At 38.9% G+C, this 21,990-nt stretch overlaps 1 protein-coding gene across 1 annotated transcript in view; it reads left to right on the top strand.

The window, feature by feature from the left end:
- LOC103791197 (wings apart-like protein homolog) overlaps positions 1-21,990 on the top strand; it is a 56,112-nt gene that overhangs the window by 22,325 nt on the left and 11,797 nt on the right. The window contains 3 exon segments of the mRNA XM_078345747.1: positions 783-1,808; positions 3,739-3,861; positions 4,505-4,623. Of these exon segments, the coding sequence (XP_078201873.1) occupies positions 783-1,808; positions 3,739-3,861; positions 4,505-4,623 (1,268 nt within the window).

Here is a 21,990-nt window from a genome sequence, read left to right as displayed (position 1 = left end):
TACATTTTGCCAGTGTTTTTTTATAAGTACTGAGGGAATTAATCAAAATACCAGTTGGAATCATATTTGTATCTCATTTGGAAAGGTTAAAAGAATGTTTCTGATAGTAAAAATTAAAGGCAACAAAAACGAATTCTCCACGTACAAGATGAATAGTTAGGCTAAGGATTTATTACTGGCTGATATGCATAAATAGCCACTGTTAGCCATTTAACTAATACATCAGAACTACTGCTAAAAGTTCCTTGAGGCTATATGGCTTTTAGGATTAGAAAAAAGAACAGAAATAGCCAGAGAAACCTGATCCTGAGGACAGGCTTCTAGATAGAACTAGCATACGTTATGGGCATCCCTGTCCCAGATAAATACAAATGCTGATGGAAGGTTTTTATTAACTGTTCAATTGGTTTAGGTTTTACTAAGTATTTTTTAATTTAAGCATCTTTATTTGAAAAGCCCATAATACCACTAAGGATGTGGCTGAGTCATTTATATGCCATTCTGATTGGATTCAGTTGCTTAACCCTGCTGAAATTTCTCATGAGTTTACAATTTTAAGGAACTTGGTTGCCTAAGGAAAGATCAGTAGAAGACATGAGAGCTATATACTGAAAAGGTAGGAGAGGAAATGTCTGATATTTAAACGTTAATTTCTTCACAACTTAAAATAATTATAGTTCTTTCAAGATTGATCATATACCATTGATTAACCACATATCTGTTATTTATTAACTTTTATATTGATACCATTCATGTTTTTATCATTTTACTTATTTTTACAGATAAAGTAGAGAATTTTCATGAAGAACATGAAAAGAACAGTCACCGTATTCACAAAAATGCTGACGACAATACTAAGAAGCCCAGTGCAGAAACTACAGTGGCTTCTGAAATCAAGGAAACAAATGATACTTGGAACTCCCAGTGTGGGAAAAGGCCAGAATCGCCATCAGAAATATCTCCAATCAAGGGATCTGTAAGAACTGGTTTATATGAATGGGATAATGATTTTGAAGATATCAGATCAGAAGACTGTATTTTAAGTTTGGATAGTGATTCTCTTTTGGAGATGAAGGACGATGATTTTAAAAATCAATTGGAAAATCTGAATGAAGCCATTGAGGAGGATGTTGTACAAAGTGTTCTTAGGCCAACCAATTGTAGGATGTACTGTAGGGCCAATAAAGCGAAATCTTCCCAAGGAGCGTCGAATTTTGATAAGCTGATGGACGGCAGCAGTCAGGCCTTAGCCAAAGCAAACAGTGAATCGAGTAAAGATGGCCTGAATCAGGCAAAGAAAGGTGGTGTAAGTTGTGGGACCAGTTTTAGAGGGACAGTTGGACGGACTAGAGATTATACTGTTTTACATCCATCTTGCTTGTCAGTTTGTAATGTTACTATACAGGATACTATGGAACGCAGCATGGATGAAATCACTGCATCCACTCCTGCAGATTTGGGAGAAGCTGGTCGTCTCAGAAAAAAGGCAGATATTGCAACTTCTAAGACCACTACTAAATTTCAACCTAGTAATACTAAATCCAAAAAGGATGTTAAACTTAAATTTTTCGGTTTTGAAGATCATGAGACAGGAGGTGATGAAGGAGGTTCTGGAAGTTCTAATTACAAAATTAAATATTTTGGCTTTGATGATCTCAGTGAAAGCGAAGATGATGAAGATGAAGACTGTCAAGTGGAAAGAAAGACAAGCAAAAAAAGAACTAAAACGGCTCCATCACCCTCCTTGCAGCCTCCCCCAGAAAGCAATGATAATTCCCAGGACAGTCAGTCCGGTACTAATAATGCAGGTAAGAATTCAAAAATATGTATAATAAGTACAGTAGTCCCCCCGTATCCACAATTTCACTTTCTATGGTTTCAGTTACCCAAGGTCAACCACATTCTGAAAAGAGGTGAGTACAGTATAAGAAGATAAAGTCCTCATTCACAGAACTTTTATTATAGCATATTGTTATAATGATTCTGTTTTATTCTTATTGTTAATCTCTTACTGTGCTTGATTTATAAATTAAACTTTATCATAGGTATGTATATGAAAAAACATAGTATGTACAGGTTTTGGTGTACTATTCCATGGTTTCAGGCATCTACTAGGGACTGGCATGTATCGCCTATTGATGGCAGGGGGACTACTTTAAGTGTGCTTTTCAGGCTTAAATTAACAGCTTCATAGTTTCTTCCTACTCAATTTTAGGTTGTTATGTTTATTAAAAGTACCTGTTGAGAACTGCAGATTACCTTATTCAGAGGTACAGCATTTTAAGTGTTAATGATCAAATTGGTTGTAAGGAACCAATTTGTAAATTGGAGAGTCTTCATATTTGAGTTTTAATTTAACCTTTAGCACTTGAGAATTTTAAAGCATATAGGTATATGGGGCAGGGGCATCAGACATCATGATGTTTTCATTTTGACAAATCCAAATGCAGTGAAGACATAGGTTAGGTTTTGGACCTTTGGACTATACTGATAACAGATGGTTATAATGAGGGAAATAACAGATTAGAATTAAAAAACCCTTTGTGGTTGAATACTGATAAACATTCAAAATACCCTCAAACCCTCTTAAGTTGGTTCAGTAAAATTGAAGAGTGCCAGGTAAGTATGCATTCACTCTTAGCTATGGAAATTTAATTTGTAGGAGATTGTAGACCCAGTAATGATGAAAGGTCCTCTAGGAGTTCAGTCTCCACTGTGAGAGCGAGACAAAAGAAATGGGTTAGCTCTGCTATAATTAAGTCGTTACCTTACAAGAACTTTATGAAGTGGATCGACTGTCTAGTGAGGAAGAATTTGTGGAAGCCTCTGGGATACATGGTTTTTTAACCAAATACAGTTTTTCTGGATTGGTTTACATATTAAGTAAAGCTTTTGTCCTGATAGGGCCACAGAAGTGTCATTATGGTAAATTAGAATTATAATAGCATTTAAAAATAGAGATTCTCTTGTAGAGTATAAGTCATTCTTGAGATTATCTACCATTTTGCTTTATTTGGCCTAAAAATAGTTTTGTTCAATTTATTCTTCAAAACTAGAAATACACAGGAGTACCCCAGGGGCTCACCCCTACCCTCCCTCCCCTCCAAAAAAAGGAATACATCCAGTGTTATCTTTGAATCCTTTCTGGATAATGGAAGTTTGCAGCAGCCTTACTGTGTCTTGAGATCTGGCTGGGCAGAATAGCTAGACGTTTGGTTCCTCAGGAGAATGATAAATGCTGCTATACAATACCGGTGCCCTTGTCCTGCTACAGTTTACTGAGCTTTTATTCTGACTTGGATAGCAAGTTATCCTCGTCTGCAATTGAAAATCTGTGGCTGAAATTTACACATTGGGTAGTAAAACTTTTAAAGCTTTAAAATGTGAAATTAGACTCCTTTTGAGAAACTTAAAGTAGATAATAAATAACATTTGAAAATTAGAGGCCATTTGGTTGATCTACTGAAAGTTGAAATTTCAGTCTTCATACCATATGTGAAACAGCAAAAAATTTTAAGCATTGGGATAGAGAAAAGTCTTCCTATTTTCCTTTTTTTGTTTAGCTTAGATAAAGATACATATTTTTAACCAGTTGGGAAATAAGCTGATTCTTTGGTTAGTTGTGTTTGAAGACTGACAAATCATTAAACTTTGTTGTATTAGGTCATTTAAAATCTCTTGCCAAGGATAACTGTTCTTGTTTTCTGGTGTTTTTTTTGTTTTGTTTTGTTTTTTGAGATGGAGTTTCGCTGTTGTTACCCAGACTGGAGTGCAATGGCACGATCTCGGCTCACCACAACCTCCGCCTTCTGGGTTCAAGCAGTTCTCCTGCCTCAGCCTCCCAAGTAGCTGGGACTACAGGTGCGCACCACCATGCCCAGCTAATTTTTGTATTTTTAGTAGAGACAGGGTTTCACCTTGTTGACCAGGATGGTCTCGATCTCTTTGACCTCGGGATTCACCCACCTCGGCCTCCCAAAGTGCTGGGATAATAGGCATGAGCCACCGTGCCTGGCCTTTTCTGGCGTTTTCACTGTGGCTTTTATAGTTGCCAACAGGCATTCTTTGAAGGCCAACATGATTTAGTGGATTTAAAGTTCCTAAAAAATGCTACAGGTGGATACCACATGATGTTTTGTATATATATAAACTAGACCTTTCCAGTGTCAGTATCCATAGATATCCAGCGGTTATGTGATTTCTCGAAAGTAAGAAAATTACTTTGGAAAAGATTAAATTTTGCCATTTAACATAAAATAGGACTAGAACACATAGACAGCAACCAGGTTTATGATATCTCTTATGGAAGGGACAAGCAGGAAGGGAGAAGAATAGCAGAATGAAACTTCCTATTCTGGGGAGTATTTTGTCAGCTCTGTGGTGCTCTGATTCCTTTATACTTTAATTCCCATTTTCATTCATTCATATATATTTAATCTTCATGGGTTGTCTGGTAGGTAATTTGAAATGTTAGTAAGCTAGACAGTTTTGGTTACCATTTCAGAAAACTTGGATTTTATAGAGGACTTGCCTGGTGTGCCTGAAAGTGTGAAGAAACCCATAAATAAACAAGGAGATAAATCAAAAGAAAACACCAGAAAGATTTTTAGTGGCCCCAAACGGGTAAGTAAAGCATTATCAGTGATTTTTATTATTTACTTGTCATTGGAGGGCTCAGCTCTTAATTTTTAATTTGAAAGTCACTAATAAACAGGAACTATCTTTCAAAGGATATATGTAAGTAATTTTTTCAAATGTAACTATTTTTTTTAAATTGTGGTAAAATACACATATTTTTTAAACCATTCTCAAGTGTACAAGTCAGTGGCATTACTTTCACGATGTTAATTATCTTTACCCAAAATCTTTTTATCATATCCAACAAAAACTCTGTACCCATTAACCAATAACCCACCCCATGCCTAGTCAACACTATTCTACTCTATCTCTAGGAATGTGCCTTTTCTAACTATCTTGTGTAAGTAGAATCGTACGATATTTGTCCTTTCGTGTCTATTTCACTAAGCCTGATGTTTCTAAGGTACATCTGTCTTTTACTGTATGTCAAAATTTCACTCCTTTTTGTAGCTGAATAAAATTCCATTGTATGTGAGTTATATCTATCTATCTATCTATCTATCTATCTATCTATCTATCTATCTATCTATCTATCTGAATAATATTCCATTGTGTGTGACACACATCCGCACACCGCCACACCCCCACACCTTCCACATTTTGTTTATTCATCTGTTGATGGACACTTGCATTGTTCTCACCTTTTGGCTACTGTGAATAATGCTGCTGTGAAGGTTGGCATATAGATCTCTCTGTTTGAGTCTCTGCTTTCAGTTCTTCTGGATATATACCTGGGAGTAGATTTCCTGGATTGATATGGTAGGCCTATATATACCTGGGAGTAGATTTCCTGGATTGATATGGTAGGCCTATAACTTTTTGAGGAGCTGCCAAAGTGTTCTCTGTGGTGGCTGCAACCACTTTACATTGCTACCAGCAGCATATGAGGGCTCTAGTTTCTTCATATCCTTACCAACACTTCTATTTGTGTTTTTTAATCATAGCCTAATAGGTGTGAAGTGGTATCTCATTGTGGTTTAATTTGCACTTCACTAATGATTAGTGATGTTGAGCATGTTTTATGTGCTTATTGGCTGTTTTTGAAGAAATGTCCAAGTCCTTTGCCCATTTTTGTTTTTTATTGCTTTGAGATGGAGTTTTGCTCTTGTTACCCAGGCAGGAGTGCAATTGGTACCGTCTTGGCTCACTGCAACCCTCCTCCTCCCAGGTTTAAGCGATTCTCCTGCCTCAGCCTCCCAAGTAGCTGGGATTACAGGCATGTGACACCATGCCTGGCTAATTTTGTATTTTTAGTAGAGATGGCGTTTCACCATGTTCATCAGGCTGGTCTCGACCTGCTGACCTCAGGTGATCCACCTGCCTTGGTCTCCCAAAGTTTTGGGATTACGGGCATGAGCCACCACATCTGGCCGTTTGCCCATTTTTGAATTGAGTTTTTTTGTTTTTATTGAGTTGTAGTAGTATGTTAGTCCTTATCAGTTATATGATTTACAAATATTTTCTGCAATTCTGTTAGTTGCTTTTCACTGTCTTGATACTGTCCTTTGATGTAAAAACATTTTAAATTTTCTTTTGTTGTCTGTGCTTTTGGTGTCATGTCTGAGAAATTGTTGCCAGATCCAGTGATACATACCTTTTCGTCTGTGTTTTCTTCCAAGAGTTTAGGCCTTTATGTTTAGGTTTTTGTTCTATTTTAAGTTAATTTTTGTATATGGCATAAGGTTAGGGCAAATTTTATTTCTCCTCTTGTTTTGTTTTGAGTTGGTCTCGCTCCCACCCAGGCTGGAGTGCAGTTGCATGATCACAGCTCAGTGCAGCCTTGACCTCCCCAGACTCAGGTGATCCTCCTACCTCAGACTACTGAATAACTGGGACTACAAGTGTGTGGCACGACACCTTGCTAACTTTTGTATTTTTTGTAGAGATGGGGTTTCACTTTGTTGCCCAGGCTGGTCTTCAACTCCTAGGCTCAGACTGCCTGCCCCAGCCTCCCAAAGTGTAATATGGTCCAGCATAGGTATTGAGAATGATTTGTTTGACTTCACCTTTTTTGTAAAACATTCCTTAAAGAGCTTGTTTTAGTATTTTGTTATTTAAAGTTACAATTAGAGGCTGTCAGTACCTTTTATTCTTGTAGATTGAATTGCTTTTTAGTAACTAAAGAATGAATGTTCAATTTTTATGCCCTTATTTTTGGTTTTTCTTTCCTTCTTTTTTTTATTTTTGAGACAGAGTTTTGCTGTTGTTACCCAGACTGGAGTGCAATGGCACGATCTCGGCTCACCGCAACCTCCGCCTTCTGGGTTCAAGCAATTCTCCTGCCTCAGCCTCCCGAGTAGCTGGGACTACAGGCGCACACCATCACGCTCAGCTAATTTTTGTATTTTTAGTAGAGACGGGGTTTCACCTTGTTGACCAGGATGGTCTCGATCTCTTGACCTCATGATCCACCCGCCTTGGCCTCCCAAAGTGCTGGGATTACAGGCGGGAGCCACCGTGCCCGGCCTGGTTTTTCTTCTTTTACCTAAAGAGCCCATTTGGGGATCTTTTCACTGTAATTGTGTTATGCTTTTGCTTTCCCAGGTGCTTAGCTGAGACTTTGAATTTCTAGAAAACTCTATGACTTCATGGTGATATGTCATTGTATTTTAATAGCCTTTTCAGGTAATTTTGGATATTCTTATATATACAGTACTACCCCAGAACTCAAGATATGGGAGTTTCTTAGTTGCAACTTGGAATCTAAAACCATGCCAGTAACCTTTTATACCATTATATTAAGATCTGTTGCTTTGTTTTACATTTTGAATGGGTGTTTACCCATACATGCTTTGTAACATCGTACACTGGTCACTTGCAAAATACTGGTAACAATAAATTATGCACATCTTTCAAATGATGACACATTTCATTATACAGTATCAAAAAAAAAAACATTAATATCACTGCCAAATTCAGAAAAGTTTGTAAGTACTGGGAACGTGTGAAGTTAACAGTGTTAGATATAAGTTCTCTAAAAGTCGTTTTTGCTTGAAAGTTCAATTTTTTTTTTTTTAATTGGAAGCAAATACTTCAAGGAAAACAACTGGCAGTGACAGATTTACTGTTTGTTTTTGAGAAAATACCTGCCACATTCCCACGTTTGAATCAGCATAGTTTGTCAATCTTTCCAGTAAAGAACGATGTTTGAGGCTGGCTGTGGTGGCTCATGCCAGTAATCCCAGACTTTGGGAGGCCAAGGCAGGTGGATCATGAGGTCAAGAAATTGAGACCATCCTGGCCAACATGGCGAAACCCTCTCTCTACTAAAAATACAAAAAATTAGCTGGGTGTGGTGGTGTGTGCCTGTAGTTCCAGCTACTCAGGAGGCTGAGGCAGGAGAATCGCTTGAACCTGGGAAGCAGCGGTTGCAGTGCGCTGAGATCACGCCCCTGCACTCCAGCCTGATGATGGAGTTAGGCTCTGTCTCAAAAAAGAACGATGTTTGAGAAAAAAGTAGTTTGTTTGGCTTGCAACTTAAACAGTGGTGCTTTTTCCCTCCATACAACCACTATGCTTTGTATGCAGCAGCAGTGTTTTATGCATACTTGTTTTGTCACAGAAATTATTAGTATATTCAGCGGTAGAGATTTAATAAAAATAATCGTTTTTATTCCTTCGTTAAGGGCTTTCAGTGAAACTGACATTTTACGTTTTGACTGCTACATAGTATGTAGCAGTTCAGAGATCCTACCTTGATTCATGCCAAGGCACCAGCAATTTTACCTATCCATACGAATGTCAGTGCAGTAAAAAAGCCAAATAACATCTTTTGATTTTTTTTTTTTTGGACAGTCTCGCACTGTTGCCCAGGCTGGAGTGCGGTGGTGCAATCTTGGCTCACTGCAACCTCCGCTTCCGGGGTTTAAGTGATTTTCCTGCCTCAGCCTCCTGAATAGCTGTGACTACAAGTGTGTACCACTACTCTGGCTAATTTTTTGTGTTTTTAGTGGAGATGAGGTTTCACCGTATTAGCCAGGATGGTCTTGATCCCTGACCTTGTGATCTGCCTGTTTCGGCCTCCCAAAGTGCTGGGATTACAGGTGTGAGGCACAGTGCCTGGCCTAAAAAAAGTTTTTGAGACATAGTCTTGCTCAGTTGCCCAGGCTGGAATGCAGTGGCGTGATCTCAGTTTATTGTAACCTCTGTCTCCCAGGCGCAAGCAATTCTCCTGCCTCAGCCTCCTGAGTAGCTGGGACTACAGGCGACCACCATGCCTGGCTAATTTTTTGTATTTTTAGTAGAGACAGGGTTTCATCATGTTGGCCAGTCTGGTCTCGAACTCCTGGCCTCGGGTGATCTGCCTGCCTCGGCCTTCGAAAGTGTTGGGATTACAGGTGTGAGCCAATGCGCCTGGCCCAATCTTTTTTTTTTTTTTTTTGAGATGGAGTCTTACTCTGTCGCCCAGGCTGCAGAGTGCAGTGGTGCAGTCTCAGCTCACCACAGCCTCCTCCTCCAGGTTCAAGCAATTCTCCTGCCTCAGCCTTTTGAGTAGCTGGGATTAGAGGCACCTGCCACTGCACTGAGCTAATTTTTGTATTTTTAGTAGAGACAAGGTTTCACCATCTTGTTTAGTAGGTTGGTCTCCAACTCCTGACCTCGTGATCCACCCACCTTGGCCTCCCAAAGTGCTGAGATTTACAGGCGTGAGCCACAGCGCCTGGCAGCCCCATCTCTTAAAAAAAAAAATGTAGTTGGGCATGGTGACTTGTCTGTAGTCCCACATAATTGGGGACTGAGGCAGGAAGATCACTTGAACCCGGGAGTTCAAGGCTGCAGTGAGCCATGATCACAGCATTTCACTCCAGCCTGAGCAACAGAGTGATACCCTGTCTTTTAAAACTAAATAAATAAATGAAAATTTGAAATATGCGGAAAATGTGAAAGAGCAGTAAAATGAATACCCATGTCCCTCTGCCTAGATTGCTTTCCAATTAACATTTTGACCATAATTGTACATGGTCTCTTCTCTCTATGTATTTATTGTATGATGTGTAATACTTACTGTATTAAATATATATATGGTCTTATTTGAAAAGTAAGTTGCCTGAATTTCTTAAGAAAAAGGTCTCATACCTGTGGTTATATAACACTTATGTAAATTCCTAGTAATTCTTTGATAAAATCTGATAATCACTGTGTATTCAATGTTTCTCATCTTCAAAATGTCTTCATATTTTTTTTCCAAACCATAATCATTTAGTTATGTCTCTTTTTTGAAGAGTCCCCTCCTTTGAAAAAAATTTCCCTTGGCCCTGATGTTTTTTATAAGAGCCGGGGATACAGAAAGTTCTACATTCAGAATTTATCTGACTGTTTCCTAGCATTGCTATTTAACTTGTTGCCTCACTGTATTAAAGTTCCGGAATTTAAGTCTAGAAGTTGGATTAAATTTAGGTTTAGACTGTTTCAGCAGTTGCATTGTGTGTGATGCTTTACATCAGAAGTTTTATGACACCTGATTATTCCCCTCTTATCATTGTTTGACCACCTAGTTAAGGTTGTGATTGCCAGCTCTTTCTAAAATAAAAATACATTTCTCCTTTCATAATTTTGTAGTAGACTTCAGAGTGTTAGTCTGGCACCACGTGCGTGCCCTATTCCACGTTACTGTCTTACCTCATATTTTAGTATCCATTGTTGAGCTTTGCCTACATCATTTGTTGCTTGAGCTGTAGAATGAGTTTTCTAATCGTTATTTCATACTCATGGAATAATAGCTGGAATTTTGTAAAGAGGAACCTCCATCTCTCTTCTCCTTCCCTTCTTCTTCCCACTGTCCTCATCTATAGACTCAGTAGTTTTTGCTTATTGGATAACACTTTTACTTACTGACATTATGCTAAGTTAAATAACTCAGACACAAAGAATATTAAAAACTGCATGGTCTCACTTATGTGTCAGACTAAAAATAGTTGAAGACGTAGAAACAGAATAGAATGGTGGTTACCAGGGATGAGGAGGGGGAGGAAATAGGGCAGTGTTGGTCAGATAGTACATACTTGCAGTTATATAGGATGAATAAATGTAGCTCTCTGATATATAGTAGGAGGCCTGTCGTTAATAATATATATAGGATATTTGCTAAGAGAGTAGATTTAGGTGCTTTTAACATACACACAGGGTAAACTATGGGAAAGTGATGGATACGTTAATTTGCTTGCTTGTAGTAATCACTGTGTATATGAAAACATCTTGAGTATGTTAAATATATGCAATAAAAATAAATATTTACTAAATGTTTTATAGTTGATTTTGCCTTTTTTTTAAAGTTGAAGTTGTTTCAGATTTGGCCAATGTGAACCATTTCAAGCTGTCTCTTGTATCCTTTTGAAATAACCTATCGTCTTTGAGAACTTCCCTTGCCTCTGGTACCGTAAGATGGCTTAGGCTCATCTTGTGGATTCCCTGTTTTATGGAATCATCTGTTTTTCTGGGAACCTTGGTTGTTTTTGTGGACATTAGTACTTAGAAACCAAGATCTTAGTGCTGAGTGTGTTCATTACTTCTAGGTTCTTTCTTCGGATAGAGTTAGGAAATATGTTAAAAAATGAACCATGAGTTTATATTATTGATAGTTTTATTTCAAATTTAGCATTACAGAATTGTGTACTTACCTGCTTTATCCTACAGCATACATATATATATATATACATATATATAAATTATATATATATTAAAATTAAAATTATATATATAAATTTAATTTATATACACACATATATATAAATTATAATTCCAATAATATGAGCAATAAATATATTGAGTGAATTTTAATTTTTTTGTAATTTGTCCTTAGATTATAGTTTACTTAGAATGAACAGCCATGGTAGTATGTTAAAATTAGTTGAAATGATTTTTATATTGTCTGCTTATGTTAATTCTATGTTCAGTTGAATTCATTTGTACCTATTTGTGTTCTGTTTTTTTAATTTTGAACTTAATATTGGAGTAATTTCTTTGTTACTAACATAACTTAGAAGGCAGCAGTGTACATGTACTTGACCTGATTACAAAGGAATCTGTCTGGCCTAAAGTAAATCAGGTCATGGCAACTGAGTCAGCAGCAGACCTATTTACTGTTGATGGATGCAACGTGATAGTGTCAGGGAAAATTAAGAAAATTATTGCTAATTTATAAAACAAAAAGGGCGATGGGACTGAGCTTATTTGAAAAATATGAGTAAAGCTGTATCTTTTTTGAGATGGAGTCTCACTCTGTCCCCCAGGCTGAAGTGCAGTGTCATGATCTCGGCTCACTGCAACCTCTGCCTCCTGGGTATAAGCAATTCTCCTGCCTTGGCCTTCTGAGTAGCTGGGATTACAGGCATGTACCACAATGCCCAGCTATTTTTATATTTTTAAGTAGAGATGGGGTTTTGCCTGTTTGCCAGGCTGGTCTTGAACTGCTGACCTCAAGTAATTTACCCACCTTGACCTTCCAAAGTGCCAGGATTACATGGGTGAGCCACCGCATCCAGCCAAAGCTGTGTCTTAACAAGCTATGTTTTAACATAGTAGCCCTAACTTTCTTTTTTCTTTTTTGTTTTTTTTTTGCAAGGCAAAGCCTTTATTCATTTTAATGTTACCCAAGTGTAAGAAACATATAATCTGGATTTATTAACTTTAGATAACAATAATTTAAAAGCTGGAGAAAGGTCTCATATTACAGAACTTTAAAAGTTGACTATACAGTAAATGGTAAAGAAAACTAACAACAGAACAGGACAGTGTTCAAATAGGTAATTAACAAATGGGGCCAAAAGATAAGCGTATATCCCACAACATCTTGCATGCGATGTCTCAGCTATTTTTTTCCCCAAACATAAAGGCAGATTAATTCAGATTAGCCCTATTAAGAATAATAGTTTATGTTTTCTTCTGAAATTAGTATTTGAATGGAAAATGTATTAATAACTCATGGTTTCCTACTGAAATTTGATTCCACCGTATGATTCTCAAATTTAGACAATGCTAGATAAGACACTACTGGGTGATCATTTCAAAGTATGCACTGCACGCAAAATCTAAAAGGACATACATAATAAATATTTTCTTTCTTTTCTTTTTAATGGAGTTTTTGCTCTTGTTGCCCAGGCTGGAGTGCAGTGGTGTGATCTCGACTTACTGCAATCTCTGCCTCCCAGTTTCAAGTGATTCTCCTGCCTCAGCCTCCCAAGTGGCTGGAATTACAGATGTCCACCACCACACCCGGATAAATTTTCTTTTTTGTTTTTGTATTTTTAGTGGAGATGGGTTTCACTATGTTGAGCAGGCTAGTCTCGAACTCCTGGCCTCAAGTAATCCACCCGCCTCAGCCTCCCAAAGTGCTGGGAGTACAGGCATGAGCCACTGCACCTGGCCAAAAAATTATTTTCTAATTTAAAAGACATATAGTAAACATAAATGAATTCTCACAAAACCTACTTACAAACAAAACTAGAATAAACACAACTTTTAGGAGCCAACTTCAGTTGATTTCACCACTTAACAGGAGCAGGATCTTAGGTGTAGCCCTAGCATTTTATTCCCAGAAGAGGCTCACTTATGTGGATGACACAGATTTGTTTATATATGAGAAATTAGGATGCATGGAAAGCTCAGTTCTCCAAGGAAGTTTTACATAAGTTATCTTGCACATACCAGGAGGAAAAAAAGAAGGCCAGTTAGGTGGATACAGGAAATGTTCTCAGCAGTCATTCCAGTCCCTGTTTTTGTTTGTTTGAAACATGGTCTCGCTTTGTTGCCTAGGCTGGAGTGCAGTGGCATGATCATGGCTCATTGCATCCCAGCCTCCTGAGGGTAGCTAGTGCCTGTAGCTGGGAGTACAGTCACACGACGCCACACTTTAATTTTGTATTTTTTTGTACAGATGGGGTCTCATTATATTGCCCGGGCTGATCTTGAACTCCTGGGCTCAGGTGATCTGCTCTCTTTGGCCTTCTGAAGTGCTGGAATTACAGGCAAGAGCCGTTGTGTCTGGCTCATTCTCTGTTATAATAGAAACACCCTTGTGTAGTTGGTAGTCAGTGGGAGTATCTGGATTTTCTGGCTCTTTAATCTGATTAGATTTAAGGGTATCAGTGGCCCCATTTCCAAGTGGTAAAGAGGTAGTTTGTGACTTAGAGTGACAGGAGTTTCCCCCCTCCTTTATCATAGTTTTTCAGCTTGAGCACTATTGATATTTTGGACAGAATAATTCTTGTTTTGGAGGCTGGCCCTGTATACTGGAGGATATTCAGCAACATCCCTGGCCTCTATCCACTAGTTGTCAGTAGCACCCCTCCCCGCCTTTCCTAGTTGTTACAACCCAAAATGTCTTTAGACATTGTAGACATTGCTGAATGCCCCTTGAGGGTGAAATGCATCCTTATCACACTGATGTATATATATGTGTGTGTGACTTGATCGTAAATTCAGATATGATGCCCATTACGCCTAAATACCTACTTTGTACCTTCTAAAAACAAGAGTACCTCACTATATTGCCACAGCATACCCATCAAACATTGATGTAATCCATTGTCTAATCCACAGATCCCATTCAAATTTCAGCAGTTGTCCCAATAATGTTCTTTTTTTTTTTTTTTTGAGACAGTTTCACTGTTGTTACCGAGACTGGAGTGCAATGGCACGATCTTGGCTCATCGCAACCTCCGCCTTCTGGGTTCAAGCAATTCTCCTGCCTCAGCTTCCCCAGTACCTGGGACTACTGGTGCACACCACCATGCCCAGATAATTTTTGTATTTTTAATAGAGATGGGGTTTCACCTTGTTGACCAGGACGGTCTCGATCTCTTGACCTCGTGATCCACCCACCTCGGCCTCCCAAAGTGCTGTGATTATAGGCGTGAGCCACCGCGCCCGGCCCCAGTAATGTTCTTTATAGCAAAACAACTAAACCACACCCCTACATCTCCTAAACAAAGAACCCATGATCTAATACAGAATCATACCCCTACGTCTCCTAAACAAAGAACCATGATCTAATCCAGAATCACATGTTACGTTTAGTTGTCAAAAGTCTTTACTCTCCCTCAGTCTGCCATGGGATCTGTGTTTCCTGGACTTTTCTTTTCTTTCTTTTTTTTTATTTATTTATTTTTATTTTTTATTGCGTTTTAGGTTCCTGTACTTTTTATGGCTTTTACATCTTTAGGGGAGTTAAGGCCAGTTATTTTGTCTAATATCCTTTAGTTTGTGTTCGATGCTGTCTCATGATTTGATTTATGTTACACAGTTTTGATGGCAGTACAGAGGAGATGCCATTTTCTTGCTGTGTCCCATCAGGTGGTACTCAATATCTGTACCATTACTATTAATGTTAACTGATCACTTGGTTAAGATGGTATCTATCAGGTTCATCACCTTTCTTGATTAGACTTTGATCCCCTAGTTTTAGCATTGATTCTTGCCTGAGTCAGTTTTTACAACATTGGTTGCCAAATGTGATGTCCTAATTATAGCATTTGTTCTACAGTTACTAGTATTTGGCCTTCTATTGTAAGGTGTATCTTTTCTTCCCCTCCATGTATGTTAGAATGTATATATGTATTTTAGGCTGGGCACAGTGACTCACGCCTGTAATCCCAGCACTTTTGGGAGGCCAAGGCAGGCGGATTACAACGTCAAAGGATCGAGACCATCCTGGCCAAGGTGGCGAAACCCCATCTCTACAAAAACATACAAAAATTAGCCACGCACAGTGGTGGGTGCCTGTAATCCCAGCTACTCAGGAAGTTGAGGCAGGAGAATTGCTTGAACCCGGGGAGGCGGAGGTTGCAGTGAGCCAAGATTGCGCCACTGCACTCCAGCCTGGCGACAGAGTTGTTCACTACTCGGTATGTTTATTTCTTCTGAAGTGTCATTACTTCTAGGCCCTCTTTGAGTAGACTGCTAGGAAACATGTAAAAATATGCATATTCTCTTTCATATTCAGACACATGCCTATTTCATGATCATTCTATGTAATTTTTTTTTTGTTTGAGATGGAGTCTCTCTCCCATCGCGAAGGCTGGAGTGGAGTGGCGCAATCTCGGCTCACTGCGACCTCCACTTCCCAGATTCAAGTGATTCTCCTTCCTCAGCTTCCCAAGTAGCTGGGATTACAGGCATGTGCCACCACGCATGGCTTTTTTGTATTTTTAGTAGAGACAGGGTTTTGCCATGTTGGCCAGGCTAATCTTGAACTTCTTACCTCAGGTGATTAACCCACCTCAGCCTCCCAAAGTGCTAGGATTATAGGCCTGAGCCACCCACCTGGCCTCTATGTATGTTTAGAACAAGGAGTTCACACTAATATTTCTGATTCTAGTCCAATACTATGTTTTATTCTAGACTTGTCATTTGCCATATTTTACTTCTCTTCACCAAGAGAAATCTGGTTTCCCTTATCCTCCACATGTGTTCTTATTTTCTCAATCCTCATTTATGTAACCAATTTCTTGACTACGCCGGCCATCTTCCTCACTTTAGTACTGCTGACAGAGTCTGGCCAAGAGGTCCCCCTTCCCTCTTCCTGACCCTCTACCTTGTGTTAGAAAGCATTAACTCTTAAGCATACTTGTCTGTGAGAATTTACTTTAACATCTCCCAGGAATATAGAGAAGTTGTTAATATCCAGTTTGAGGGTTGACTGTAGGAATACAAGTCCAGAAAGAAGATGAGAAGGGTGAAGAAAACTTCTAGCAAGAACATAGTTGAAATGATGATTCGGAAAAGTTGTCATTTGCTGGTGAGAAAAATAAAGGTAGGATTTGATAGACTGGGTTGAAACATACCTGGATTTAAGTACCTGTTGTTTCTAGGTAAGGTTTTTATCATGGAGCAATTCTTGGTGCTTTCATTCATGAAATGTCATCTGGTTTCTGATTTCTGGCTACAGTTTCCCTACATGCCATTATTTGTATCTGTCATATTTGTGCTGATAGATTGTGTCCTCTGCTTGCCTTGCTTATGGTTGGATTTCTACCTTTTTATTCAGCTGCTGCCTGTCTTCCCTGCTTGTAAGCATTCATTGTCTGTATAGTTAGCCTGAGCGTATATAGGTTTTCCGCTTGCAGGATTGGTGGTATTTTACCTGGGATGTTGGTCGTCTTGTTTTGCCTTTAAGACTGCTGCTGGGTCATTGATGAAACTAACCATAACGTCAGTGTCAGTTTCAATTCTCAAATATTTATACCTTTACTTTCTTTCTTTTTGTTGTTGTTGAGACTGGGTTTCACTTCTCTCGCCCAGGCTGGAGTGCAATGGTGCGATCATGTCTACTGTAGCCTCAACTTCTTGGGCTCAAGTGATTCTCCTGCTTCAGCGTCTCGAGTAGCTGGGACTACAGGTGCACGCCACTGCACCCAGCTAATTTTTTGTAGAGATGAGATTTCACCGTTTTTCCCAGGCTAGTCCCAGGCTCTGAGCTCTAGCCATCTGCTGGTGTTGGCTTCCCAAGTGGTGGGATTACAAGCATTAGCCGTGGTGCCCAGCTTGTACCTTTACTTTTATCATTCCCCTATGGTTTAAAACTATGCCCTTCTGGCACTATCTTTTGTCTAACTCTTTAAGGAACATTCTGGACTAAATTTTTTCTTCCCATCTGTCCTTCAATATGACACTGGATAGTGGGCATCTGGGCAATTAAAATTTATCAGTATAAATTATGGTTACATATTTAGTTGTTTTAGAATGTTATAATTATATAAACCTGCATTTTAAAGTTGGGTATAGCTTTATAGTTTGATAAACATTTTTTTTTTGTTTTATAAAATGAGTTTATATAGGTTGTCAACTTACTAGCAAAATGTTACACTTGAAGACTTTAAAGGGCAGGTGCTCCTACATCTCACCCAGAAACAATGTTTCTTTTACACAATATCTTCCTTTAGCAGTTAGAACCCACTCTCATGAAATAGCATATATCTGTCAGAACAGTTTTACCCAGTGTTACCTTTGTTCTATGTTTGGGGACTCACTGACCATCTTGAGATCCAGTCATCATGTGGTATTGTGAGATCCACTATATTCTCAAGTACTAGAAACCTGAGATCTTAATTGATACGAAGCCTGAAAAAAGACTGTAGCAGTTGGCAAAAGTGTGGAAGTTAATAGCTGCCGCCATTCATTTACAGCTCCTGGGTCGGTGATCCAAAGAGTTGTTGAAGCTAAGAAGGTTCTGGCTGGGCCTGGATATGGAAGAGAGGGAGTTAGTTTTAGTTGGCCTTTTCCCATCATTGTTTTTATTTAGTGTTTATTACATGATTTTCACTGTGCTAGTGATACAAAAAGGAATAAGAAGGGTATCTTTAAAAGGCAGAATTGTTTTTCCTACTGGAATTTTGAGCACTCTTAGCATTTCCTCAATGTGTTTGTTCCAAACCAGAAGCATTTATCTTCCTTATATATCTTCCTTTTTTGACTTTCCTAAGTCAAAAACACTTAGGAAAATGTAATTTATTTTCTCTCTGCGATCCAATTCTTGTGCTTTTTTTTTCTTTAATACTTTATTCTGGAAGGATTTTAATATGGAATGAAAGTACTATTCTTTTTTTTTTTTTTTTTTTTTGGGATGCAGAGTTTTGCTCTGTTGCCCAGCTAGAGTGCAGTGGTGCAATCTTGGCCTCTTGGGTTCAAGTGATTCTACTGCCTCAGCTTCCTCAGTAGCTGAGACTATAGGCAGGTGCCACCATATTCTAGAGCTAATTTTTGTATTTTTAGTAGAGATGGAGTTTTATCATGTTGGCCAGGCTGGTATTGAACTCCTGATGATCTCAAGTGATTCACCTGCCTTCCTCCCAAAGTGCTGGGATTACAGGTGTAAGCCACCACACCCAGCCTGATCTTATTTTCTTTAGTATAGGTGCCTTTAAAGTTTGAAAGTTCAAAGTATTTTACTCTAACTTATTTCCCAGGAAATGAGGCTTGAAATGAGACAATGTGGCCGTAGGTAATCAAGAGCTGAAAGGCACTGGCATCCATTTGACAGTTGGCGGGGCGGGGGATGGTCAGAGAGAGAGAAAGTGTAAGTATGCGCACACATGTGCGCCTTTGTGTATGTTAGGGTGTTTAGGAATTTCGCTTTTTTCCATTTTGTACTACAGTCACATATTGCTTAACAGGGATACATTCTGAGAACTGTATCATTAGGCAGTTTCATTGTTGTGCAAATATTGTACTTACACAATGCTAGATGAGCTAGCCTACACTCACCTAGGCTATATGGGGTAGCCTGTTGCTCCTGGCATGTTGCCGTACTGAATGTTGTAGGCTGTTGTAACCCAATGGTAAGTATTTGTGTATCTAAACCTAGAAAAGGTACAGTAAAAATACATATAAAAATGATATACTTAATATAGAACACTTAACTGTGAATGGAGCTTGCAGGATTGCAAGTTGCTGTGGGGAGTCAGTGAGTGAGTGTGAAAGCCTAGGACACTACTGTAGACTTCATAAACACTGTATACATATGCTGCACTAAAGTTATAAGATGATAATTTTATTCAATGATAATTAGCCTCAGCTTACTGTAATGGCTTTTTTGTTTTGCTTTTTTGCTTTTTGTTTGGAGACAGTCTGTCACCCAGGTTGGAGTACAGTGGTGTGATCACTGCTCATTGCAGCCTCAACCTCCTGGGTTCAATTGATCCTCCCACCTTAATCTCCCTAGTAGCTAGGACTACAGGTGGACAACATTACACCCTGCTCATTTTTGTATTTCTTGTAGAGACCAGCTGTCCAGGCTGGTCTCAAACTTATGGGTTCAAGTCATCCTCCCCACTTGGCCTCCCAAAGTGCTGGGATTACAGACATGAGCCACTGTGGCCAGCCAGCTTACTGTAACTTTTTAACTTTATAAACATTTAATTTCTTTAAAACTTTCTGGCTATTGTTACAACATTTAGCTTAAACACACTGTACTCTGTACAAAAATAGTTTCATTCTTTATATCTTTACTGTAAGCTTTTTTCTATTTCAAAAATTATTTTTAATTATACTTGAAAAACTTCTTTGTTGCCTGGGCATGGTGGCTCTCATGCCTGTAATCCCAGCACTTTCGGAGGTCGAGGCGGGTGGATCACCTGAGGTCAGGAGTTTGAAACCAGTCTGGCCAACATGGTGAAGCTCCATCGCTGCTAAAAATACAAAAATTAGCTGGGCATGGTGGCAGGGGCTGAAATCACGCCACTGTATTCCAGCCTGGACAACAGAGCAAGACTGTCTCAAAAAAAAAAAAAAAAAAAAAAATCCCAGCCTTCCCAGGGTCAAAGTTATCATTCTCAGTGTCTTCCATCACCATATTTTGCCCCACTGCAAGGTCTTCAAGGCCAATAACGTGAATGGAGCTGTCATCTCCTGTGATGTCAGCCTTCTTCTGGAATAACTCCTGAAGGAGACCTGTCTAAAGCTGTTTTACAATGAACTTTTTTTCCTTTTACATGTAGAAGGAGTATAGTCTAAAATGGTTAAAAATACAGTGTAGTAACTATATTATTGTTACTAGTCATTGTCAAGTGTTACATACTGTACTTAATTCAATTGCTATCTCTTATAACACTGGCAGCTCAGTAGGTTTGTTTATGAAAGCACCACCACAAACACTCACCTAATGCATTGTGCTAAGATGTCACTAAGCAACAGGAATTTTTCAGCTCCCTTAAAATTTTAAGAGGACCACTGTTGTATATGAAGTTTGTAATTGACCAAAACCTTGTTATGTGGTGCATGACTCTATAAAGTACATTATTATTAACTGTAGTCACCATGCTATAAGTCAGATCTTCAGAACCTAATCATTTTATAGTGGGAAGTTTCTACCCTTTGACCAAAATCCCATTTCCCCACCTGCCAGCCCCTGGCAAACACCTTTCTACTCTTCGTTCCTACGAATTTGACTTCCTTAGTGAATACCTGCTTTTTCCCCAATGGCTTATAATCTATTACTGGACTAAATTCTTTTATTTGAGACCAAGGTTTACTCTTGTTGCCCAGGCTGGAGTGCAATGGTGCGATCTTGGTTCACCACAAGCTCTGCCTCCTGGGTTCAAGCAGTTCTCCTGCCTCAGCCTCCCAAGTAGCTGGCATTACAGGCATGTGCCACCATGCCTGGCTAATTTTGTACTTTTAGTAGAGACAGGGTTTCTCCATGTTGGTCAGGCTGGTCTCAAACTCCTGACCTCAGGTGATCTGCCTGCCTCCCAAATTGCTGGGATTTACAGGTATGAGCCCCCATGCCTGGCTTACTGTACTTAATTCTTTTGGGCTTCAATTGGTCCTCAGTTGGCTATTAGAGCCTCATCAAGCTGGCTGTTTTATTCCTCTGCCATGTCCCCATCATTCTATGAAACCTTTCTTCCTGGTGTAATACAGATTTATCTTGTTACCTGTTCAGCTGTAGCCTTGGGATCAGGCCCATTCTCTGAGGAGTGATCATTCTCTTTAGTGGAGAATGGTATTGGAGACTATGATAATGGGCCCTAGGTGTGCTCTTTGCTTCTTGGCCCTTTTAGCAAACAGGCATAGGAAACATGCATGTATATGTATATTACATACATGCATGTATATTCGCATACATTCACATATAAATATACCTTTCCATGTATATGTGGATTCATGCCTATGCACATAAATCTAGAAATCATGAATTCACACTGATATCCACAGTATCAATGCATCTTCGCAGGATTTCTTCTGTCTTTTTCACAGCAAGAACCCAGGGTTCTTTCTTGCCTTCTGTCTTTTTCACAATGAACAACAGCAACACATTTACTCAACCTTTAATAATATATCTAAATAGGTACAGAATTGCTTTGCCCATTCCACTACAATAAGTAACTCTACAAAAATTTTTAGGAATTGTTTGGCAGTTCTGCACCTGCCCTACTCCACCCTGCCACGATTGAGGGTATAAAGTCAAATGTGTTCACAAATTACTTGGGATTATTTCTGCCTGCCTGCCTGCCTGCCTCGCGGTTGGTCAGTGAGATGGGTGGTTTGTCTGTCTTCTCTTCACAGTTTGCTGTCCATGTGAAATATGAGTAGGTTTCTTTGTTCTGGTTTGCTTTAGCAAACTTAAAGGTAGTGTTTTCCCTTTCCATTCTTACTTTTTTTTTAAAAATATGTACAACATTATAAAAGCCAAAACTAAATAAAAAGGTAAGTTTAATGAGGTCTTCATCTGAGAGCCGTTCCAGTCTGTCATCCACCCTTGTAGGGAACCAATTTTAGTGTTTTCTGCTTTTTTTCCTGTTTTTCTATTTTATATAAAAATAAGCAGACTTTAAAATTTTTCAGCTAGGTGTAGTGGCTCAGCCTATAATCCAACACTTTCGGAGGCTAAGGTAGGCAGATCACCTGAGGTTGGGA

Source organism: Callithrix jacchus, chromosome 12 (assembly GCF_049354715.1).
Source record: "Callithrix jacchus isolate 240 chromosome 12, calJac240_pri, whole genome shotgun sequence".
NCBI classification, from domain to species: Eukaryota; Metazoa; Chordata; class Mammalia; order Primates; family Cebidae; genus Callithrix; species Callithrix jacchus.
The sequence above is the reverse complement of the archived record's forward strand: the minus strand, read 5'-3'. Positions and strand labels throughout refer to the sequence as shown.